This window comes from Parasteatoda tepidariorum, chromosome 9, assembly GCF_982258835.1.
Source record: "Parasteatoda tepidariorum strain Cologne lab strain chromosome 9, Ptep-v5.0, whole genome shotgun sequence".
NCBI lineage: Eukaryota > Metazoa > Arthropoda > Arachnida > Araneae > Theridiidae > Parasteatoda > Parasteatoda tepidariorum.
Genome location: NC_141763.1, coordinates 9,480,431 through 9,503,501, shown reverse-complemented (window position 1 = coordinate 9,503,501; position 23,071 = coordinate 9,480,431). Strand labels below are relative to the sequence as shown.

Below are 23,071 nucleotides of genomic sequence, written 5' to 3'. Positions count from 1 at the left end.
CAAATATGAATAAACTCAAATGTTGAAGAGTAATGTAATAAGTACCAAATATACTTATAATACAGGTATAAAATATTATATTGATATATTTGGAGATTTTTTAAAACTGCACCAATCAGTTTTAATACCTATACTTTGTAATTAGGTGTTTTACGGTCCGTCGAAGAGGATATGTACCTGATAAAATCACTTAATAGTCATAATTTTTAAGTATCATAAATCTGCCGAGAACAATAGCATCTGGCCAAGAGAAGTTAAATACAATGATGCTTAATTAATCTTGGTAATTTGTTAATTGACATAAGAAACTGATCAAAATTATAGCAAAAATATTGGACAAAAGATACTTATTCATTTTGAATCGACATATTATTACTGACACTAATGATTTATTAATATTGATACTATGTATTTTTTAAAAAAATTAACATAAACTATATGCTAAAAAAATTTTAAAGGAAAAAAGATTAATAAAAAATTTGCTTAGGAAAACCGTAGAAATTCACTGTTTACAGATGACACTTATTTCTTAGGTATCACTGACGGTAATATATACTAATGGTATTTCGTAAATTGTGTAGTTTTGATAATAATTCTATTTCCGTAGTATCAGAAAATATTTTTCAATCGGTAGCAAAGATAGTGTGTTGATATTTTATTAAATGAGAAAAAAAGAACTTTGTTCTTCCACTAATAAATATTGTAATAGTAAATTGAAGGTTAGGTATAGAAATGGCAAATTCATCAAAACCTTATCAAGTTCTAATAAGAATTCAATTTTTATTTTTATTTCGGCTTTAGTTCTGCCAATGATAAATACATTTTTCACGAAACTTAAATGTTGAAATGTTACGCAATAAGTATCAAATATGCCAATATAGGTATTAAATATTACAATGATATATTTCGTGGTGATTAAAACAGAACCAATACTGAGCAGTTTAAATACCGATACTTTGAAAATAAGTGTTTTACGGCCCCTCGAAAAGGATATGTACCGGAGAAATTTATTCGAAAATGATAGATTTTTACTACTATGGATTGGCAGCGAGTAATATCATCATGCCAAGTGATGCCAAATACAATTTATCATTATTTTAATGGGAGGAAATACAAAAAAAAAGAATTACTTATTTCAATAACGTAAAGCCACTATAAAGGGCAACAGATAATATTAAATAAAATAATGAAATTATTTTAGCTATATTAATTGAAAAACTCAGCAGGTAAGTGACATTTTTAGAATGAAAAAAAGGTTGTATCCGAAATATTTTAATACTTATTTAGTAGAAGAAGGGTCTAGTAATTCTTCGCTTCATTGTTCCTAAATTTATATAAAACCTAACTATCTGAAAAATTAAAACCTTATTGAATAATTTGAAACAAAAAAAAATCCTGATAAAATACTAAACATTTATGTGATCAGTTGTGTGGGGATTTAAAGGAAAACAAAACCAGTGATTCCTTAATTTATCGCAAATGTCCCTTACCTGGTCCTTTCATCAAGTCTATTGTAGCAGTATTTGCTTTTTAGTTACGAGCATGATTTCGTTAGTGTTTCTTTACTCTGATTTATTGATTCTTCACTTATTTTTTAATTCACCCCATTCGAAGAACGGACTTTCAGCTAGCATATATTCATAATTTCAAAACTTACATTTGATTTGTGCATAAAAACACAAATAGGAGACAATTTCAAATGCAAAATTTTATTTCAAAGTTTTAAAATAACATTTTTTATAATATATATTGCTTTAGAATTTCAACCATAAAGTTGGTTTACAGCTTGTGAAACCATTGAAGATGTTTGACCTGAAGCACCATAGTTAACATTTCCAATATTAGCAGATCCGAGAACATGCAACAAAGCAGATACCAATTCAAGAAGAGCTTGAAGAAGGACTTCGCATTGAGAAGCACCAGGATTGGATGATTGCACTTGAGAAACAACGCTTCCTAATGTGCTAGATAGTCTAGAAACATTAACTGGTCCTCCAGAAGCTAACCTAGATGCAACGGAAGAAATTCTGGAAGTAGAGGCAGGAGAAGAAATAGCTGCCGCTGCTGACGCTGCTGCTGATGCACCGGGAGCAGATCCTCCTGGTCCATATCCTCCTGGGCCAGCACGGCCGGGACCGGATCCTCGAGGTCCATAACCTCCGGGACCTGATCCTCCTGTTCCTGAACCACCAGCTGCTGCTGCTGCTGCTGCTGAAGCACCACCTGGTCCTGATCCTCCTGGTCCTGATCCACCAGGTCCATAACCTCCAGGGCCAGAACTTTCAGGTCCATACCCTCCTGGGCCGGAACTTCCAGGTCCATATCCTCCTGGGCCAGAGCTGTATTCAACTATTTCTTCATAACCACCTTGGCCTCCTCCACCACCACCTGCTGCAGCTGCTGCTGCTGCAGAAGCACCACCGGGTCCTGATCCTCCTGGTCCGTAACCACCGGGTCCGTATCCTCCTGGGCCTGCACCACCGGGTCCATATCCTCCAGGGCCAGCACCTCCGGGACCTGAACCACCAGTTGCTGCTGCTGCAGCTGCTGCTGAAGCACCACCGGGTCCTGATCCTCCAGGTCCATATCCTCCGGGACCTGATCCTCCTGGGCCTGAACCACCAGATGCTGCTGCTGCTGCAGCAGCTGCTGCTGCAGCACCACCGGGTCCTGATTCTCCAGGTCCATATCCTCCGGGTCCTGATCCTCCTGGTCCATAACCACCGGGTCCATATCCTCCGGGGCCTGCACCACCGGGTCCATATCCTCCAGGGCCAGCACCTCCGGGACCTGAACCACCAGCTGCTGCTGCTGCAGCTGCTGCTGAAGCACCACCGGGTCCTGATCCAACAGGTCCATAACCTCCTGGGCCAGAACTTTCAGGTCCATACCCTCCTGGGCCAGAACTTCCAGGTCCATATCCTCCTGGGGCAGAGCTATATTCAACTATTTCTTCATAACTGCCTTGGCCTCCTCCACCACCACCTGCTGCAGAAGCTGCAGCGGCTGCTGAAGCTGCTCCTGGTCCTGATCCTCCTGGTCCATAACCTCCGGGTCCATATCCTCCTGGGCCTGCACCACCGGGACCTGATCCTCCTGGTCCATAACCACCAGGACCTGATCCTCCTGGTCCACCACTACCAGCTGCAGCTGCTGCTGCTGCTGCAGAAGCACCACCAGGTCCTGATCCTCCTGGTCCGTAACCACCGGGTCCATATCCTCCTGGGCCAGCTCCACCGGGTCCATATCCACCAGGGCCAGCACCTCCGGGTCCATATCCTCCAGGGCCAGCACCTCCGGGACCTGAACCACCAGCTGCTGCTGCTGCAGCTGCTGAAGCACCACCGGGTCCTGATCCTCCAGGTCCATATCCTCCGGGACCTGATCCTCCTGGGCCTGAACCACCAGATGCTGCGGCAGCAGCTGCTGCTGCAGCACCACCGGGTCCTGATTCTCCAGGTCCATATCCTCCGGGTCCTGATCCTCCTGGTCCATAACCACCGGGTCCATATCCTCCTGGGCCTGCACCTCCGGGTCCATATCCTCCAGGGCCAGCACCTCCGGGACCTGAACCACCAGCTGCTGCTGCTGCAGCTGCTGCTGAAGCACCACCGGGACCTGATCCTCCAGGTCCATATCCTCCGGGACCTGATCCTCCTGGGCCAGAACCACCAGCTGCTGCTGCTGCAGCTGCTGCTGAAGCACCACCGGGACCAGATTCTCCAGGTCCATATCCTCCGGGTCCTGATCCTCCTGGTCCATAACCACCGGGTCCATATCCTCCTGGGCCTGCACCACCGGGTCCATATCCTCCTGGGCCAGAACTTCCAGGTCCATATGCTCCAGGACCAGAGCTGTATTCAACTATTTCTTCATAACCACCTTGGCCTCCTCCAGCACCACCTGCTGCAGAAGCTGCTGCGGCTGCTGAAGCTGCTCCTGGACCTGATCCTCCTGGTCCATAACCTCCGGGTCCATATCCTCCTGGGCCTGCACCACCGGGACCTGATCCTACTGGTCCATAACCACCGGGTCCATATCCTCCTGGGCCTGCACCTCCGGGTCCATATCCTCCAGGGCCAGCACCTCCGGGACCTGAACCACCAGCTGCTGCTGCTGCAGCTGCTGCTGAAGCACCACCGGGACCTGATCCTCCTGGTCCATATCCTCCGGGACCTGATCCTCCTGGGCCAGAACCACCAGCTGCTGCTGCTGCAGCTGCTGCTGAAGCACCACCGGGTCCAGATTCTCCAGGTCCATATCCTCCGGGTCCTGATCCTCCTGGTCCATAACCACCGGGTCCATATCCTCCTGGGCCTGCACCACCGGGTCCATATCCTCCTGGGCCAGAACTTCCAGGTCCATATCCTCCTGGGCCAGAGCTGTATTCAACTATTTCTTCATAACCACCTTGGCCTCCTCCACCACCTGCTGCAGAAGCTGCTGCAGCTGCTGAGGCTGCTCCTGGTCCTGATCCTCCTGGTCCATAACCACCGGGTCCATATCCACCAGGACCTGCACCACCGGGTCCATATCCTCCTGGGCCAGCGCCACCGGGTCCATATCCTTCAGGGCCAGCACCTCCGGGGCCTGAACCACCAGCTGCTGCTGCTGCAGCTGCTGCTGAAGCTCCTCCGGGTCCTGATCCTCCAGGTCCATATCCTCCGGGACCTGATCCTCCTGGGCCTGAACCACCAGCTGCAGCTGCTGCTGCAGATGCTCCTCCGGGTCCTGATCCTCCCGGTCCATAACCACCTGGTCCTGATCCTTCTGGTCCATAACCTCCGGGTCCTGATCCTTCTGGTCCATAACCTCCGGGTCCATATCCTCCAGGGCCTGCACCACCTGGTCCATATCCTCCAGGGCCAGCACCTCCGGGACCTGATCCTCCGGGACCTGAACCACCAGCTGCTGCTGCAGCAGCGGCTGCTGAAGCACCACCGGGTCCTGATCCTCCAGGTCCATATCCTCCGGGACCAGAACTTGCAGGTCCATACCCTCCTGGGCCAGAACTTCCAGGTCCATATCCTCCTGGGCCAGAGCTGTATTCAACTATTTCTTCATAACCACCTTGGCCTCCACCACCACCTGCTGCAGAAGCTGCTGCGGCTGCTGAAGCTGCTCCTGGTCCTGAACCTCCTGGTCCATAACCACCGGGTCCATATCCTCCTGGTCCTGCCCCACCGGGACCATATCCTCCTGGGCCAGAGCCTCCGGGTCCATATCCTCCAGGGCCAGCTCCTCCGGGACCTGAACCACCAGCTGCTGCTGCAGCTGCTGCTGAAGCACCACCGGGTCCTGATCCTCCAGGTCCATATCCTCCGGGACCTGATCCTCCTGGGCCTGAACCACCAGCTGCTGCTGCTGCTGCTGCTGAAGCACCACCGGGTCCTGATCCACCAGGTCCATAACCTCCTGGGCCAGAACTTGCAGGTCCATACCCTCCTGGGCCAGAACTTGCAGGTCCATACCCTCCTGGGCCAGAACTTCCAGGTCCATATCCTCCTGGGCCGGAGCTGTATTCAACTATTTCTTCATAACCACCTGGGCCTCCTCCACTACCACCTGCTGCAGAAGCTGCTGCGGCTGCTGAAGCTGCTCCTGGTCCTGATCCTCCTGGTCCATAACCACCGGGTCCATATCCTCCTGGACCTGCACCACCGGGTCCATATCCTCCAGGGCCAGCGCCACCGGGTCCATATCCTCCAGGGCCAGCACCTCCGGGACCTGAACCACCAGCTGCTGCTGCAGCAGCTGCTGCTGAAGCACTACCGGGTCCTGATCCTCCAGGTCCATATCCTCCGGGACCTGATCCTCCTGGGCCTGAACCACCGGCTGCTGCTGCAGCTGCTGCTGCTGAAGCACCACCGGGTCCTGATCCACCAGGTCCATAACCTCCTGGGCCAGAACTTGCAGGTCCATACCCTCCTGGGCCAGAACTTGCAGGTCCATACCCTCCTGGGCCAGAACTTCCAGGTCCATATCCTCCTGGGCCGGAGCTGTATTCAACTATTTCTTCATAACCACCTGGGCCTCCTCCACTACCACCTGCTGCAGAAGCTGCTGCGGCTGCTGAAGCTGCTCCTGGTCCTGATCCTCCTGGTCCATAACCACCGGGTCCATATCCTCCTGGACCTGCACCACCGGGTCCATATCCTCCAGGGCCAGCGCCACCGGGTCCATATCCTCCAGGGCCAGCACCTCCGGGACCTGAACCACTAGCTGCTGCTGCAGCAGCTGCTGCTGAAGCACTACCGGGTCCTGATCCTCCAGGTCCATATCCTCCGGGACCTGATCCTCCTGGGCCTGAACCACCGGCTGCTGCTGCAGCTGCTGCTGCTGAAGCACCACCGGGTCCTGATCCTCCTGGTCCATAACCACCGGGTCCATATCCTCCTGGGCCTGCACCACCGGGTCCATATCCTCCAGGGCCAGCACCGCCGGGACCTGATCCTCCAGGGCCTGAACCACCAGCTGCTGCCGCTGCAGCTGCTGCTGAAGCACCACCGGGTCCTGATCCTCCAGGTCCATATCCTCCAGGACCTGATCCTCCAGGCCCTGATCCACCAGCTGCTGCTGCTGCAGCTGCTGCTGAAGCACCACCTGGTCCTGATCCTCCTGGACCGTAACCACCTGGACCATATCCTCCTGGGCCTGCACCACCAGGTCCATATCCTCCTGGGCCAGCACCTCCGGGTCCAGAACTTCCAGGTCCATACCCTCCGGGGCCAGAGCTGTATTCAATTATTTCTTCATAACCACCTGGGCCTCCTCCACTACCACCTGCTGCAGAAGCTGCTGCGGCTGCTGAAGCTGCTCCTGGTCCTGATCCTCCTGGTCCATAACCACCGGGTCCATATCCTCCTGGGCCTGCACCACCGGGTCCATATCCTCCAGGGCCAGCACCTCCGGGACCTGAACCACCAGCTGCTGCTGCTGCTGCTGAAGCTCCACCGGGTCCTGATCCACCGGGTCCATAACCTCCTGGGCCAGAACTTGCAGGTCCGTACCCTCCTGGGCCCGAACTTCCAGGTCCATATCCTCCTGGGCCAGAGCTGTATTCAACTATTTCTTCATAACCACCTTGGCCTCCTCCTCCTCCACCTGCTGCAGAAGCTGCTGCAGCTGCTGAAGCGGCTCCTGGTCCTGATCCTCCAGGTCCATAACCACCTGGTCCATATCCTCCTGGACCTGCACCACCGGGTCCATATCCTCCAGGGCCAGCGCCACCGGGTCCATATCCTCCAGGGCCAGCACCTCCGGGACCTGAACCACCTGCTGCTGCTGCAGCAGCTGCTGCTGAAGCACTACCGGCTCCTGATCCTCCAGGTCCATATCCTCCGGGACCTGATCCTCCTGGGCCTGAACCACCGGCTGCAGCTGCAGCTGCTGCTGCTGAAGCACCACTGGGTCCTGATCCTCCTGGTCCATAACCGCCGGGTCCATATCCTCCAGGCCCTGATCCACCAGCTGCTGCTGATGCAGCTGCTGCTGAAGCACCACCTGGTCCTGATCCTCCTGGACCGTAACCACCTGGGCCATATCCTCCTGGACCTGCACCACCAGGTCCATATCCTCCTGGGCCAGCGCCTCCTGGGCCCGAACTTCCAGGTCCATATCCTCCTGGGCCAGAGCTGTATTCAACTATTTCTTCATAACCACCTTGGCCTCCTCCTCCGCCACCTGCTGCAGAAGCTGCTGCAGCTGCTGAAGCTGCTCCTGGTCCTGATCCTCCTGGTCCATAACCACCGGGTCCATATCCTCCTGGACCTGCACCACCGGGTCCATATCCTCCAGGGCCAGCGCCACCGGGTCCATATCCTCCAGGGCCAGCACCTCCGGGACCTGAACCACCAGCTGCTGCTGCAGCAGCTGCTGCTGAAGCACTACCGGGTCCTGATTCTCCAGGTCCGTATCCTCCTGGACCTGATCCTCCTGGGCCTGAACCACCGGCTGCTGCTGCAGCTGCTGCTGCTGAAGCACCACCGGGTCCTGATCCTCCTGGTCCATAACCACCGGGTCCATATCCTCCTGGGCCTGCACCACCGGGTCCATATCCTCCTGGGCCAGCACCGCCGGGACCTGATCCTCCAGGGCCTGAACCACCAGCTGCTGCTGCTGCAGCTGCTGCTGAAGCACCACCGGGTCCTGATCCTCCAGGTCCATATCCTCCGGGACCTGATCCTCCAGGCCCTGATCCACCAGCTGCTGCTGCTGCAGCTGCTGCTGAAGCACCACCGGGTCCTGATCCTCCTGGACCGTAACCACCTGGTCCATATCCTCCAGGGCCTGCACCACCAGGTCCATATCCTCCGGGGCCGGCACCTCCGGGGCCAGAACTTCCAGGTCCATACCCTCCGGGGCCAGAGCTGTATTCAATTATTTCTTCATAACCACCTTGGCCTCCTCCACTACCACCTGCTGCAGAAGCTGCTGCGGCAGCTGAAGCTGCTCCTGGTCCTGATCCTCCTGGTCCATAACTTCCGGGTCCATATCCTCCTGGGCCTGCACCTCCGGGACCTGATCCTCCTGGTCCATAACCACCAGGGCCTGACCCTCCTGGTCCACCACTACCAGCTGCAGCTGCTGCTGCTGCAGAAGCACCACCGGGTCCTGATCCTCCTGGTCCATAACCACCAGGTCCATATCCTCCTGGGCCTGCACCACCGGGTCCATATCCTCCAGGGCCAGCACTGCCGGGACCTGATCCTCCTGGGCCTGAACCACCAGCTGCTGCCGCTGCAGCTGCTGCTGAAGCACCACCGGGTCCTGATCCACCAGGTCCATATCCTCCGGGACCTGATCCTCCTGGCCCTGATCCACCAGCTGCTGCTGCTGCAGCTGCTGCTGAAGCACCACCGGGTCCTGATCCTCCTGGACCATAACCACCTGGTCCATATCCTCCTGGGCCTGCTCCACCGGGTCCATATCCTCCTGGGCCAGCACCTCCGGGGCCAGAACTTCCTGGTCCATACCCTCCGGGGCCAGAGCTGTATTCAATTATTTCTTCATAACCACCTTGGCCTCCTCCACTACCACCTGCTGCAGAAGCTGCTGCGGCTGCTGAAGCTGCTCCTGGTCCTGATCCTCCTGGTCCATAACCTCCAGGCCCATATCCTCCTGGGCCTGCACCACCAGGACCTGATCCTCCTGGTCCATAACCACCAGGGCCTGACCCTCCGGGTCCACCACTACCAGCTGCAGCTGCTGCTGCTGCTGCTGCAGAAGCACCACCGGGTCCTGATCCTCCTGGTCCATAACCACCAGGTCCATATCCTCCTGGGCCTGCACCACCGGGTCCATATCCTCCAGGGCCAGCACCGCCGGGACCTGATCCTCCAGGGCCTGAACCACCAGCTGCTGCCGCTGCAGCTGCTGCTGAAGCACCACCGGGTCCTGATCCTCCAGGTCCATATCCTCCGGGACCTGATCCTCCTGGCCCTGATCCACCAGCTGCTGCTGCAGCAGCTGCTGCTGAAGCACCACCGGGTCCTGATCCTCCTGGACCATAACCACCTGGTCCATATCCTCCTGGGCCTGCTCCACCGGGTCCATATCCTCCTGGGCCAGCACCTCCGGGGCCAGAACTTCCAGGTCCATACCCTCCGGGGCCAGAGCTGTATTCAATTATTTCTTCATAACCACCTTGGCCTCCTCCACTACCACCTGCTGCAGAAGCTGCTGCGGCTGCTGAAGCTGCTCCTGGTCCTGATCCTCCTGGTCCATAACCTCCGGGCCCATATCCTCCTGGGCCTGCACCACCAGGACCTGATCCTCCTGGTCCATAACCACCAGGGCCTGACCCTCCGGGTCCACCACTACCTGCTGCAGCTGCTGCTGCTGCTGCAGAAGCACCACCGGGTCCTGATCCTCCTGGTCCATAACCACCAGGTCCATATCCTCCTGGGCCTGCACCTCCGGGTCCATATCCTCCAGGGCCAGCACCTCCGGGACCTGATCCTCCTGGGCCGGAACCACCTGCTGCGGCTGCAGCTGCTGCTGAAGCACCACCGGGTCCTGTTCCTCCAGGTCCATATCCTCCGGGCCCTGATCCTCCTGGTCCACCACTACTAGCTGCAGCTGCTGCTGCTGCTGAAGCACCACCTGGTCCAGATCCTCCTGGTCCATAACCCCCGGGCCCATATCCTCCAGGTCCATATCCTCCTGGGCCAGCACCTCCGGGACCTGATCCACCTGGGCCTGAACCACCAGCTGCGGCTGCTGCTGCTGCCGAAGCACCTCCGGGTCCTGATCCTCCTGGTCCATAACCACCAGGGCCTGATCCTCCTGGTCCACCACTACCAGCTGCAGCTGCTGCTGCTGAGGCACCACCGGGACCAGATCCCCCTGGTCCATAACCACCGGGTCCATATCCTCCTGGGCCTGAACCACCTGCTGCCGCTGCTGCTGCTGCTGCTGCTGCTGCTGCTGAAGCACCTCCGGGTCCTGATCCTGCAGGTCCATAACTTCCTGGACCAGAACTTCCAGGTCCATACCCTCCTGGGCCAGAACTTCCAGGTCCATATCCTCCTGGGCCAGCACCTCCGGGACCTGATCCTCCTGGGCCTGAACCACCAGCTGCTGCTGCTGCTGCTGCTGCTGAAGCTGCTCCTGGTCCTGATCCTCCTGGTCCATAACCACCGGGTCCATATCCTCCTGGGCCAGCTACACCAGGACCTGATCTTCCTGGTCCATAACCACCGGGACCTGATCCTCCTGGTCCTCCACTGCCAGCTGCAGATGCTGCTGCTGCAGAAGCACCACTGGGTCCTGATCCACCTGGTCCATATCCTCCTGGGCCAGCACCTCTGGGGCCTGATCCTCCAGGGCCTGACCCTCCAGCAGCAGCAGAAGCCGCTGCCGATGATCCTCCAGGTCCTGCTTGGCCAGGAGAGTAAGATACAATTGTTTGAGAAGGTCTATATGATGACACGGTTTGTGATGGGCCTTGTACGTACGTTGTAGTTGTTGAAGGTGCTGAATATGATGGTCTAGGACCAGCCCCATATCCACCTGATCCTCCAGCTGATGCGGATGCAGCTGCTGCAGACGCAGAACCTCCAGTTGCAACATAATTTCCTGATTCTGCAGCAAACATATTGATTAAAGTACGAATTTCATTTACAAAGGCATCATTACCTCTACCAGTTACTTGATAAAATGCCCCACTTAAAGCATTTGCTATTGCGTCAGTTACAGCTTGAACATTCTGCCCATTTGCATCAGATATAGCAATTTCAGCTACTCCAGATGCGAAGGCCGTATTCAAAGCTTGCAATTTGTGGGACGTAGCCTTTCCTTTCATATTGTTCATTCCAGCCATCATCATCTCTGAAATAGAACTCATATCTTCCATTTGGTCTTCTGTAAAAACTCCACTTTGTCTGGCTTTTCCCATAAAAGACTGGATAAATGCTTCACCCCCTGCTACGCTATTCCATGGCGATTCTTGTCCTACAGCAAACTTGCTGTGAACGCACAACGCTAGCAAAATCGCTAGAGAGAGTCGACTGAACCAAATCATATTAGTCTTTGGAAGAGCTCGACTGAATACCTTTTCGAAATTTCCGACCCCTTTTTATACAGAATATTTCGTGAAACAACGCAGGTTTGTCAATAAAGTTGAGATCTTTCGATCACATGATCTGTCATTTACGTAAACAGTGACGCAAATTCCACCTACTGGAACAAACACACCTGCTCGAATTTCTATTCTCCCTCTGAATATCTTTTCAACTGCATCTCAAAGCGCATATAATTAAATTAGAAATATGCAGAGATATTAATTGCATAGAAATAATATATCCTTTTTTACTTACATTTTGAATGTGCCCTAATGTGACTGAAATATATGTTACAAAAAAAAGCATCTCACAAAATGCTTCATGTATAGTTTGAAATTTTTCATTTCTAAAACTGTTAGATTGATTTAAAATTCAATTTTTAACCTGTATATGAAATTTGAATTTAAAAAACACTAATATTTTCCTTCTTAAAATAACACATATATAATTCTTTAACCTAGATATTTGTCTTTACTTTAAATTTTGGTGGCTCTGATTGAAATACTCTTTATCACTCTTTAAATGATTGAATAATTAATTTTAGATAAAATAACTTTTTTTCGAGTTTGGTTATTATCTAATATTTACGTAAATGGTTATAAACTGATATCTATAATTGTTTTTTTTTTTTAAATAAATACAATTTTTTTAAGTTAGTTAACATTTTTTACTTTTGCAACAAAACACTCGTCTTAATTCCAAATAGCCGTTTTAACCCCAAATATTATAAAAATGATGTTTTTTGTTGTTTTCCTTATATAACATATCTGTATAAAAACTGCATTTTCGTATTTAAGGTTCTTTAAAAATTCTATAAAACATGAAAATAAAATTTTTGTTCTTTGGAAAGACACACATTACATTAAAAATTATAATGAAAACTTTTTACGTAAGACAACAATTATTATTTATATACGGTAGGGTAAGAACAGGTAGCTAAGTTTGGATGGCCTGTAGGACCTAAACTGCAGCAACCTAAAAACTGTCATATGGAACGAAAATATTCATTATACATCATTTTCAAAAAGTCATAAATGCACTACTTATTTTTATATAGGATGTTTTTTTCTAGAAAAAGTCAAACCACGTCATTTCACCTCGCTAGTGGAGAAAAAAAAGGTTGCACATGTTAACAATATGGGGAATTTACAAATGCTAGAGTTTCATTGAGAAAGTTGCAGATATTCCATTTTGTCTGACTATTTAAGAATTTTGTGCATGAAGTTTTAATATGACGCAATAAAAGGCGCACTCAAGTAGGAAGAGGGGAGAGACAGGGACAATTGCACCGGGTCCCGAAATTGATGAGATTTAGACCAAAATTCCTTATAAAAATTTTGTATTTATTATTGTTGTTGTTTTTTTTAAATAATATATGTATACAAAAATTGCATTCTCGTATTAAGGTTCATTTAAAATTCTATAAAACATGAAAACAAAATTTTGTTCCTTGGGAAGAGGCCCACAATAAATTTTGTTTAGAAGCCTTTGTTCAGCTTTGGTTGTAGTCATCTTCCTTAGGAGCACTGCAGCTTTTGAGTGGAGGAGGGTTCAGCGGAGACACCAAAATCAAGGGGAGGGGGCTCCTGACAGGGTACCCGGTCTTACGCAGACAGTAAAAGTTATCGAAACGATTAATAACGAACTAAATCCTTATTATCGGATAAGGTATGAATCTTTAGTAAACGTATAATAAACTAGTCTAAAATTAATTTTTCCTTAACTGTAATGAATAGATAATAATAGCTTAAAAATCAGAAGACATTAGAGAGTTTGCATAGTTAAACAAACTTATCTACATACACGCCGTGAATAAATCGACAACAATACGGATTCCTTTTGGGCATTAAGATGAAATTCAGAGTTTGTTCTCTAGAAATCAGAACTAATTTCGCCAAAATCGAGGTTCCCGGTTTCACCCCACTTTCCCCTATAAAAACCGAATATTAGTGTCACATTGTTAATTTTTATTCAATTATTGAAAAAACTTGTCCCGACAATAGGAATATTTATTTTAACTATTGTGAGTAATATACCAATCCGAGTACTGTACGATAGGAAACCCGTGTACGATAGGAAAGTGTTCAGAATAATACTGTGAAAGACATTCGGGGGTTGGGGAGCTGGAGAACCCCTGGTTTGATTTAAATTGCAAGTAGAGTATTGAGTTAATAGATTTGTGAAGACTTTTAAGTATGAAAAGTTCATAAAAATTGCTATAACGCAAGTTGAATACAAACAGGTTTTTTTAAAACATGTATAATTAAAAGATGTGATCGAAAATTTTGAACATAAAAAAGGGAATTAAAATTTTAACGTTTTTTTCATGGTCCGATCATTAATGTTTTTTCTTTATTTAAAAGTGAACGATGGTCCAAAAATGTATTTAAACCTGTATAGGTTGTAATGTAGCAGAGAATATGAATGAGAATATGGAGACTGTGAATATGTTGTCATGCATTATTTGCTCAAAATTTTAAAGCTTAAAACTTCGAAAACCATTTATTTCCCTTTAAATAAAATATTTCGTAACTTAAAAATTAAAACTGAATAATTGTTCTTCTGAATATAATATGCAAATGATTCTTTCCAACCAGTAGTGAAGTATCAAAATGTGCATATTAATTTAAGATTGAGGTCACCTCTGAGTTAACGCTCTAACTGCGCATTTTCTAGAACAACACGTGGAGTATTGTTCATCACACCAATATAGCTCTGACACCAATACTGTAATGAGATTCGAAAGATCCAGCAGTTTTTCAAACAAAAATTGTTATTTCCGAAAGCTTGGAATTCGAAAATAATTGAATAGCTGTTATTTTGAATGCATTTTGCGTTTAATATGATAATATATACTGGAAAAGTCGAAAACAAGACGCCAATGTGAGATATGAAGTAAACAGAATGGAAAACTTTGTGTAAAGAGCTTGAAGAAATGTTAGCTTTGTGTAGCAGGTGTTGATTTATTTTATATTAAGATTTCCCTTCAATTTCATGAGTCATACTGGAACTGCGCATCAAGAAAATCTGAAACATCGTAACGTCTTTCAACATTTTTTTCGATGATTAAAAATTCTATGTAACAGTTTTTCTCTTAGACAATTATCAAATTAAATTATCTCTCTAGTCCAACTAAATTGTTGAGTTAGTGACATACTGTTTAGCCTTCTATTTCTCATATTCTATTGAAGATTTTTTCTGAGTTAAGAGTACTTCAAACGGAAATTAACTTGTACATGCAGTTTAGTTAGAACACATTTCAAACTAAAACCAGGAAATGCTTTTTTTTTTAAACGAAAGAAGAAAAACGGGATTTTAAAAATAATAAAATTTTCTAAAGAATAATTTTGTCTTGTTAAAAATTTATATTTGCCGCTTGGCTTTGATACTTTTATCATTAAAACAGGTTTTAAAGATATTAAATGATTTACATCTTCCGTTGTGCTTAAATTTACGTAAATTTGCGTTATTTTTGCTTTGTTAAAATGTTCGATTTTTGTCTCCATAACATATATTCTTCTAGTTTCCTGTTTTATTTTGTTTCATGTGACTAATTTGTATTAAATTTTCCTAAATGTTAAATATTAATCAGCTTCATATAATTATTACGACTGTCAATTTTTTTGTGCAAGTGCATCAGAATGCATACTTTTTCGAAAAAAGATTCACTAAATATTTTTCTTGTTAGCGTCAGATATTAATCAGCTTCTTAAAAAGATTATAATTGGTGCTTAAAAGATTATAATTGTTTTTTCTTTGCAGTATGAGGTCATCACAATGCATAATTTTGGCAGGAAAATTCACAAAAGTTTTTTTTTTTTAATTTAATTATTTATTATTTAATTATTTATTTTTGTGAAAGCTAGACTTTAATCTACTTCATACAGTTACTAAAACAGTTGCTTCCATTCTTATGTTCAGATGAGAATGCATTAAAATTTTGCAGGGAAAAAAATCATAAAAAGATTTTTTGAAAACGTTAGACATTAATCTACTTCGTGTAATGATTATAACAGTTACTTTGATTTTTTTTGTGAGTGCATCAAAATGCATCATTTTGCAAAACAAAAATTTTAAAAAAATATCTTTTTTTGAACGTCAGATATTAATCTTCTTCATATAATGATTATAATTGTTACTTTGATTTTTCTTTGTAGTAACATTGAATCAAAACGTATATTATTGCGAAAGAAAATTTAAAAAAATTAGGGGCTTTTTTGATAACTTTACACATTAATTTTCCTCACAATGATTACAACAGTTACTTTGCTTTTTGTGAAACAGTGCTTTTTTCGTATAATAACGCATAATTTTATGAAATTTTTGTTTTAAAAAAAAGTATTTTTGTGAACACATGCTTTATATAATGACTATAACTATTGTGATGTGTAAAACTAAACTAAAATAGGAGGAGGGCTGGTGCTAATCATTGAATGCTTATGAGATCCTATAATTTTTGCTTCTCCGCAATAACAGTAGATTTGTTTATTTGCTTTATTGTGATGTGAGTGCATCAAAACGCATCTGCGAAAAAAAAAATTCAAAATTTTTTTTTTTATTATTTGTGAAAACACGAAACAAAATTCAAGCAAAAATTAATCCTCGTGTCGATATTTCTATTCCGCGCTTGCAGATAAAATTTTATGGTAAAGATTCTCTGTGGTCGTTTGAGATACGTGAGAAAGTTGTTGTATTTTTTCATTATTACATATTTTTATACTATTTTGGAAGATTTATCAACAGAAATTTCTTTTTTCATATATTTCAAATGTAAAGCCAAACAATTTAAAAAGGGATATTGTTTTATCATTTTAATCAAGTCCTTCAAACAATCGATTCGACAACCATAATGTTAAACAAACACCAAATTATTTTTTATTCAACAAATAGTTGTAAGATCACGCGATTCATTTCTAAATTTCATCAATAAACACCTTTCTTCCAATTCACATTCTATGTCCGTGTTTTTAGTTCGAAGGTTAACCAGAAAGCAAAAACAGTTATACGGAAACATCTAACAGCTATAAATGCGCGCTTGTAGCTCTGTCTTTGTAGCGTAAATCACGCCAACTTAACGTAAAGATACGTAGCATCTAAAATAAACGCAAGCATGCGCAATAGCTTCAATCTTAGATACGGAAGCTAACTTAAAAGTGCGAAATTCCCCCATTGACTAACTACTTGAACCTTATTATCTTGCTATGTTATTTTTATTATTATCAACACATCGTTAACTAACACCAATTTAAGTCCATTTTAAATCACTGAAGAAAGATTGGAATCTTTAGTGATGGGAAACATTTTTTTAAAAAGATCCATTTTATTGACTCTGCCGGCCAGGTTGTTGTTGTTGTATTTAATTTACGTCGCACTAGAGCTGCACGATGGGCTATTGGCGACGGTCTGGGAAACATCCCTGAGGATGATCCGAAGACATGCCATCACAATTTTGATCCTCTGCAGAGGGGATGGCACCCCCGCTTCGGTAGCCCGACAACCTGCACGCGAAGTCGAGCACTTTACGGTAGCACAGTTTAACGAGGACCCATACCGCACACCCTCGGTCCCCACGCAGACTGATCCAAGTGGTCACCTACCCACACACTGACCACAGCCAGTGATGCTTGACTTCGGTGATCTGCTGGGAACCTTGTCTTAACAAACAGTCCACAGCGGGACCTGCCGGCCAGGTGACCGGGTGGTTAGTGTGTCTGATAGCAAAGCCACTGGGACACAAATCCAGCTCAGAATACGGATGTTTCTCCCTGAGTGTTTTCCTCTGTTGTATGATGTGTGTCCACACTGTAATCGAGTTGTGGGTTTCCTCTGTGACTAGGGTTCACGGGTGCCCATAGAACAACGCTAAATGAGCGCCAGTTTCTGGTATCTTTCCAAGGTGGAAAACGAGAAGTTCAGTGTCATGCGTTAGAAAAAAAACGAATTTATTAACCCTACCTTCATTTTTATTATTTTCACAAACGATTACTGATGTGTTTAGCTATTTTTATTCAAGATTTCGTTTTCAAAGTCCAATATAAATCACTGGGAGTGGTTCATTGTCCGTTGTAAATCTCTTCTCCGGCAATCAAACAACCTCTTGATTTTACTATCACTTAATTCCATTACTTATAGAAGGGAAAAAAGTTAGGACGTCAATTCGTCGTCACGTTTTTAGTGGGATAATCGGTCGGAATCACAATTCCTCGCAGCGACGTGAGCACCATTCGTCACAAAAACGATGCGACGTAGGCACAATTCGTTACAGAACAATGTATACTACTCGTAGTAGCGACCGTTCGTCGTGGGCACTTCTTACGGATTTAAGGAAATACATCTTAGTCCAGTACATATAGCAATAAAAGAGTGTTTCTTCAGAAAAATTAGCAACCATTCGAAGGGGTGAATTGAATTTCTACCAGGCAGGCGAGTGAGGCATTGTATCCAAAGTATTTTTTTACGCTAAATAATATCTTTTTTTTCCTTCTTTATAAAAAAATTGGGCACCTGGGACGGGCAGAAGGCCCATATCCCATACATCATGAAATAGTATAAAAAGTTAAAATAAAAGACAGTTTGAGTTCAGCAGTCTATGGGGTGGCTGTTACAGGGAGACAAGCACCTTGCTTGTTTAACTGAAAGAAAATGAAAATAATAAGAGCTGTAATCTGTGGATGGCTGTAGTTTGATTGTCAACGTGAAGTAACATAGGTCAGGATTTCAGTATTGGTAAAGTGTTTGATGCTGTGGACTATTGGTACTTTGGATTATTGATGTAGACTATAGATGCTGGAATTGAAGACTATTATCTGTGCTGATAGTTGTGGTATGAGGCGTCGGAGGTGAAATAAGCGGCCATTGGTCTTAGTTTATCGTCTTTTTTATAGTTCTCGAAGTTAAAAATCGGATTGAAGTTGGCTGTGCTGCATTTCATGGCTTTGTCGTAGAAGTCTGCATTTAATTTGTGTATAGATTCGGATAGAAACGGAATTTTGAGATCTTTACGGATATTTGAATTACGTATGAACCATCTGGCACGGGTGATCTTTCTGAGTATTTTATTTTGACATTCGTTGAGCTTTTTCATTAGGTGTTCGGGTATAGTAGTCCAGGCAGGTGAAGCATATGTAAGTATAGGTCGGATCATGGAGGTGTATAGTAATTTTCAGGTTTTTAGTGAGACGTTTTGGTTATAGATGAGAGGTTGGATGATATTAACTGCTACTTTGGCCTTGTCTGTTATATTTTTAATATGGTCTCTCCAAGTGAGTTTACTATTAATTATGAGTTCAAGGTACTTTGCACTCTTAAGCTAAATAATATGAAACTAATTAATATGAGACTAATTAATAGATGATCGGACAAATAGTTACGAAGCTATTTGGGTTTTATACATAAAAAATACAAATTGAAATTTATACCTATTTATGCATCTAGCATTGTTATCCATTCAATGATGCATGGTCTCCTATGTAGTTTCTTATGTTGAATCGCAAGAGGCGATAGGAGATTCAACAGTTTAAAAGCGCTTTATGTATAAAAAGCACTTTTATTGATATGTACTTGTGTACACATTTTCGCAATGCTATCTGAACGTGTAAGGCTCGGTGTAATTTTTTTAATGCTGAATTGAATGAAATAAGTTTCAAGTCAATTAGATTACAAGAACTTAGACACTTAGAAATTGCAAGAAATTTTTAAATACCAAATACAGTTCAAAAAATAGTATTTTTCAATAAAAAAAAACAATAGCAACTTTTGAAATATTAGTCCTTTTGATTTGAGATTGTTTTCATTCGATTAAACGAGAAAAAATATTAATTAAATTTTGCCGCACTTGTCTGTATAGCAAAATGGGATGCGTATATAAATGCTAGTACAAGATTGTATTTTTTGTACACAATCCATTGTAACTTTTTAACTACTAAACTTATTAATTCTTATTTTAACTTGTTTTATCCAACATAAAAAATTACATCGAAAAACGTATCTGACATGTTAAATAGCTTTTACATAACAATGTAAAATGTGTAGATAAGTACAGAGTCAAAAGAAGTACTTTTTAATCAAAAAAAAATTTGACTATCGTATAGATTTGATTCAACGTAAAAATATAGATAGGAAACAATGACTCACTTGTTTAGATAACTCGATTGCGTGATTTGTACTTTTTCTAAATAAACCCCTTACACCAACAAAAGTATTCGTCAGATAATCTCAAGATTGGTTTCATTCAATTTAGTGTAAAAAAATACAACTGTCTCAATAGATGTAAAATGCAAAAAGAAAAATTAACACTGCTTTCCTAGTTACACTGTTTGGACCACATTTTTGTGGCTACTCTTTACAGTTTGAGTCAAAAATATGAATCCGTCTTGAAAAAAATAGATGTGTTTCTCTATAGAAAGTAAAGAGGAAGTCAGTTATCACGAACCTCTTTTACTTTAAAATCGGACAATTCTTTTGACTTAAAATACTTATCTGGAATGATTGTTTTTGTCTATTGATTGATTTTTTTTTTAAATTGTAAACTGAGGATTCCAAAGCGAAACAAGTTTTTGTAAGAAGAAAATAAAATGTGCAATATCTTTTGACATCATTGATAGCAGTGAATGTTAATTTTAATGATAATTTGTATTTTAGAGAAATAAGCGGGCATGATAGAGTGGGTCAATAAAAAGTGCATGTCTGAAGTTTTACAAATAATTGTGGAATCTTTCTTTCATTGAGAAGAACAAACATTGCTTATTGAAAGGCAGAAAAATATATTTCCCCAATATATATATATATATATATATATATATATATATATATATATATATATATATATATATATATATATATATATATATATATATATATATATATATATATATATATATATATATATATATATATATATATATATATATATATATATATATATATATATATATATATATATATATATATATATATATATATATATATATATATATATATATATATATATATATAGATAGATAGATAGATAGATAGATAGATATATAGATATATATACTCGTATATATATATGTATATAACAGAACTCATTAGATATGTTCAAAATGAAGAAAAAAAAATAATAGACAAATAAAAAAAAAGGGGGGGAAATAATAAGTAAAAAAATAACAAACAACAGTTGTTTAAAAAAAAAAAAGGTTAAATATTTCACCTTTTTTTTTATAGAATCGAGAGAGAGCGCAAATTGTAAACTACAACAAATTATCATTTAAAGAAAATCTCGTTTAAGATTCATGCGAGAAAATGAACAACTTTTCAACACGTCGAATTTCAACACGTTTGTTGCACTTTAGCAGGTTGTAGATCGGCTCGCAAGGTTAATTTTTAGTACAAGTTAAACAGTTGATAATTCTCAATATAATAATCGATTTATTTTAACTGAAAAAAAAGATATATATATATATATCTATATATATATAACAAAATAAATAAATACAAGAAAACACGAAGAAATTTAAGAAAAACAATAAGTTTCCCGTTCATGCAAGTATATTTGATTTCGCTACTCGCTTTACAGTTAATGTTTTATGCTGTTTATTCTTTTTATTTTATTTTATTTTCTGCTTTTACGTGTTATTTTTACTCATTGTGTTTTGTTTTATTTGTTGTAATTTTTGTAAAAAATTGTTTTGAGTGCTTCTCACACTATTGTATTAATATATTTTCCTTTGGCTATATTGATACAATATCAGAAAGCACTCTTTTTTGCGGATGTGGGCTGATAAAAAGATTATATCTTTTTTTCCCGGTTTTTTTAAATTAAATTTCATCCTTTTTTTTTATTTTTTAAATCATTATTTTGTTATTTTTTTAATTATTATTTTCCCCCCTTTTTTCATATGTCTATAATTTTTCTTTGTTTTTTATCTTATTTGTCTTATTTTATCTTATTTATGTTTATTATCCTTTTGAACTTATATATATATATATATATATATATCACCTGCAGCTTTTAACTACCTCAATTTTTAAGTTTGCCTCTTAAGTCATTAAGTCATCAAAAATTATTAAAACCATTTAGTTTTTGAACTTTTTTTTAAAAGTTTTGGTTTAAAACTTTTACTGGTCTCATATGCTAAAAAGTCTCAGTTTCCGAGATGAAACGCCAACAGTGTCTGTCGAAAAAGTCTTTAATTCTTCTCGTATGTGGTAGTAAAATTTGGAAACTTTTTTTTTTTTTTTTAAATTCAAAATATTCCACTGCAAATTACTTTTGTTACATTAGAAAGCGCAAATTATTCTGATATCGAGAAAAAACGAAAATTCTATTGAAATGTGACAAATTACTATTAAGAAAGGCGGTTGTAAAATAGTTCACTAAATAAAAAAAGATATAAATGACGCTTGTCAAAATGATTAGCCAATCTTAATTCTTTAAAGAAGTGACCTAAAATGTGCTAATGATTAGTGCTAACTATTAGCTTAGTTTCAGAATCAGGCACGAAACATAATTTCTTGGAACATACTTTTTCGTTTTGACCGGTTTAGATTTTAGACTGACAAAATATGTTGGTAACCGCAATCTCGAAAATGTAGTCCCAATAATTGAAAATAATTATCTCAATAACTGGATAATAATAATCCTAATAACTGATGGTTGCCAATAATTGGTTGAAATTCTGAGCCCTTTTAAAGTTAATTTCGCTTTACTTAAGTTCAATCGAAAACATTTTTGCACACGATTATAAAATACATTTTTTCAAATATAAATCAGAATAAATTTCTATCATTTTACTTAACAAGGTTTGGAAAGCTTTTCTGTTGTAAGGCATATAAATTTTTGCACTATTCTGCAGAAAATATTTAAGCAACTTCTCTTAAATTTTGCATTCTGTCATTTAAAATTGCATAATTTGAAATGGTATAAAATTTGGATACATAACGATAATACATATTTTTCGTCTCCTATGATGTAAAATAGCAAAAAATGAAAAATATTAAAAGCCAGTTTTTACATTGAATAGTTTTTGGATAAATGAATTGTGCGCCGAAAAGAATCAATTCATTTTAAGACTTACAGATCAAAAAGTGAGATTAATTAACATTAAGAGGCTAAAACTATTCTAGTGACTCAAGACTACTGATATAGTGCCAGTCAAAGTTTGATGGAAAAATTGAAGAAAACTTTCGAACGAACCGAAGTTTAACCATTTATTTGTTTAAACCATTTATTTGACAACGGTTTACTGAAAATTCCGGTTTTCAAAATTATAGTTCCTATTATCACGCATTTAGTGAAAAATACAAAACTGAAAAGTAAGTTTAACCGGAAAAATAATTTTTTATTCCAGGCTCAAAGGTATCGTGTTAAAATTGGCAAATTTTACGACATTTACCAAATTTTATCACGTACTTTAAAACCATAATTTACTGATAATTTTATGAAAATCATTACAAAAATATATCGATAAAAATTACCGAACTTTTTGGTGTTCTCATAGAACAAAAAACAGGGTAAATTTTATCAT

The 23,071-nt window shown here is 42.4% G+C and overlaps 1 protein-coding gene across 10 annotated transcripts in view; it reads right to left on the bottom strand.

Moving 5' to 3' along the window:
- The window catches only part of LOC147803306 (uncharacterized), a 149,891-nt gene extending 138,319 nt beyond the window's left edge, over positions 1-11,572 (bottom strand). For 8 of the 10 annotated variants that reach the window (XM_087150838.1, XM_087150833.1, XM_087150837.1 and 5 more), the window contains exon 1: positions 2,191-11,571. In XM_087150838.1, coding sequence (XP_087006964.1) covers positions 2,191-11,524 — 9,334 coding nt within the window. In that variant the 5' untranslated portion in view covers positions 11,525-11,571. Of the gene's footprint in view, positions 1-2,190 lie in introns of all 10 variants that reach the window. The other 2 variants (XM_087150832.1, XM_087150840.1) reach the window with 2 other exon arrangements.
- Positions 11,573-23,071: the final 11,499 nt, after the last annotated feature.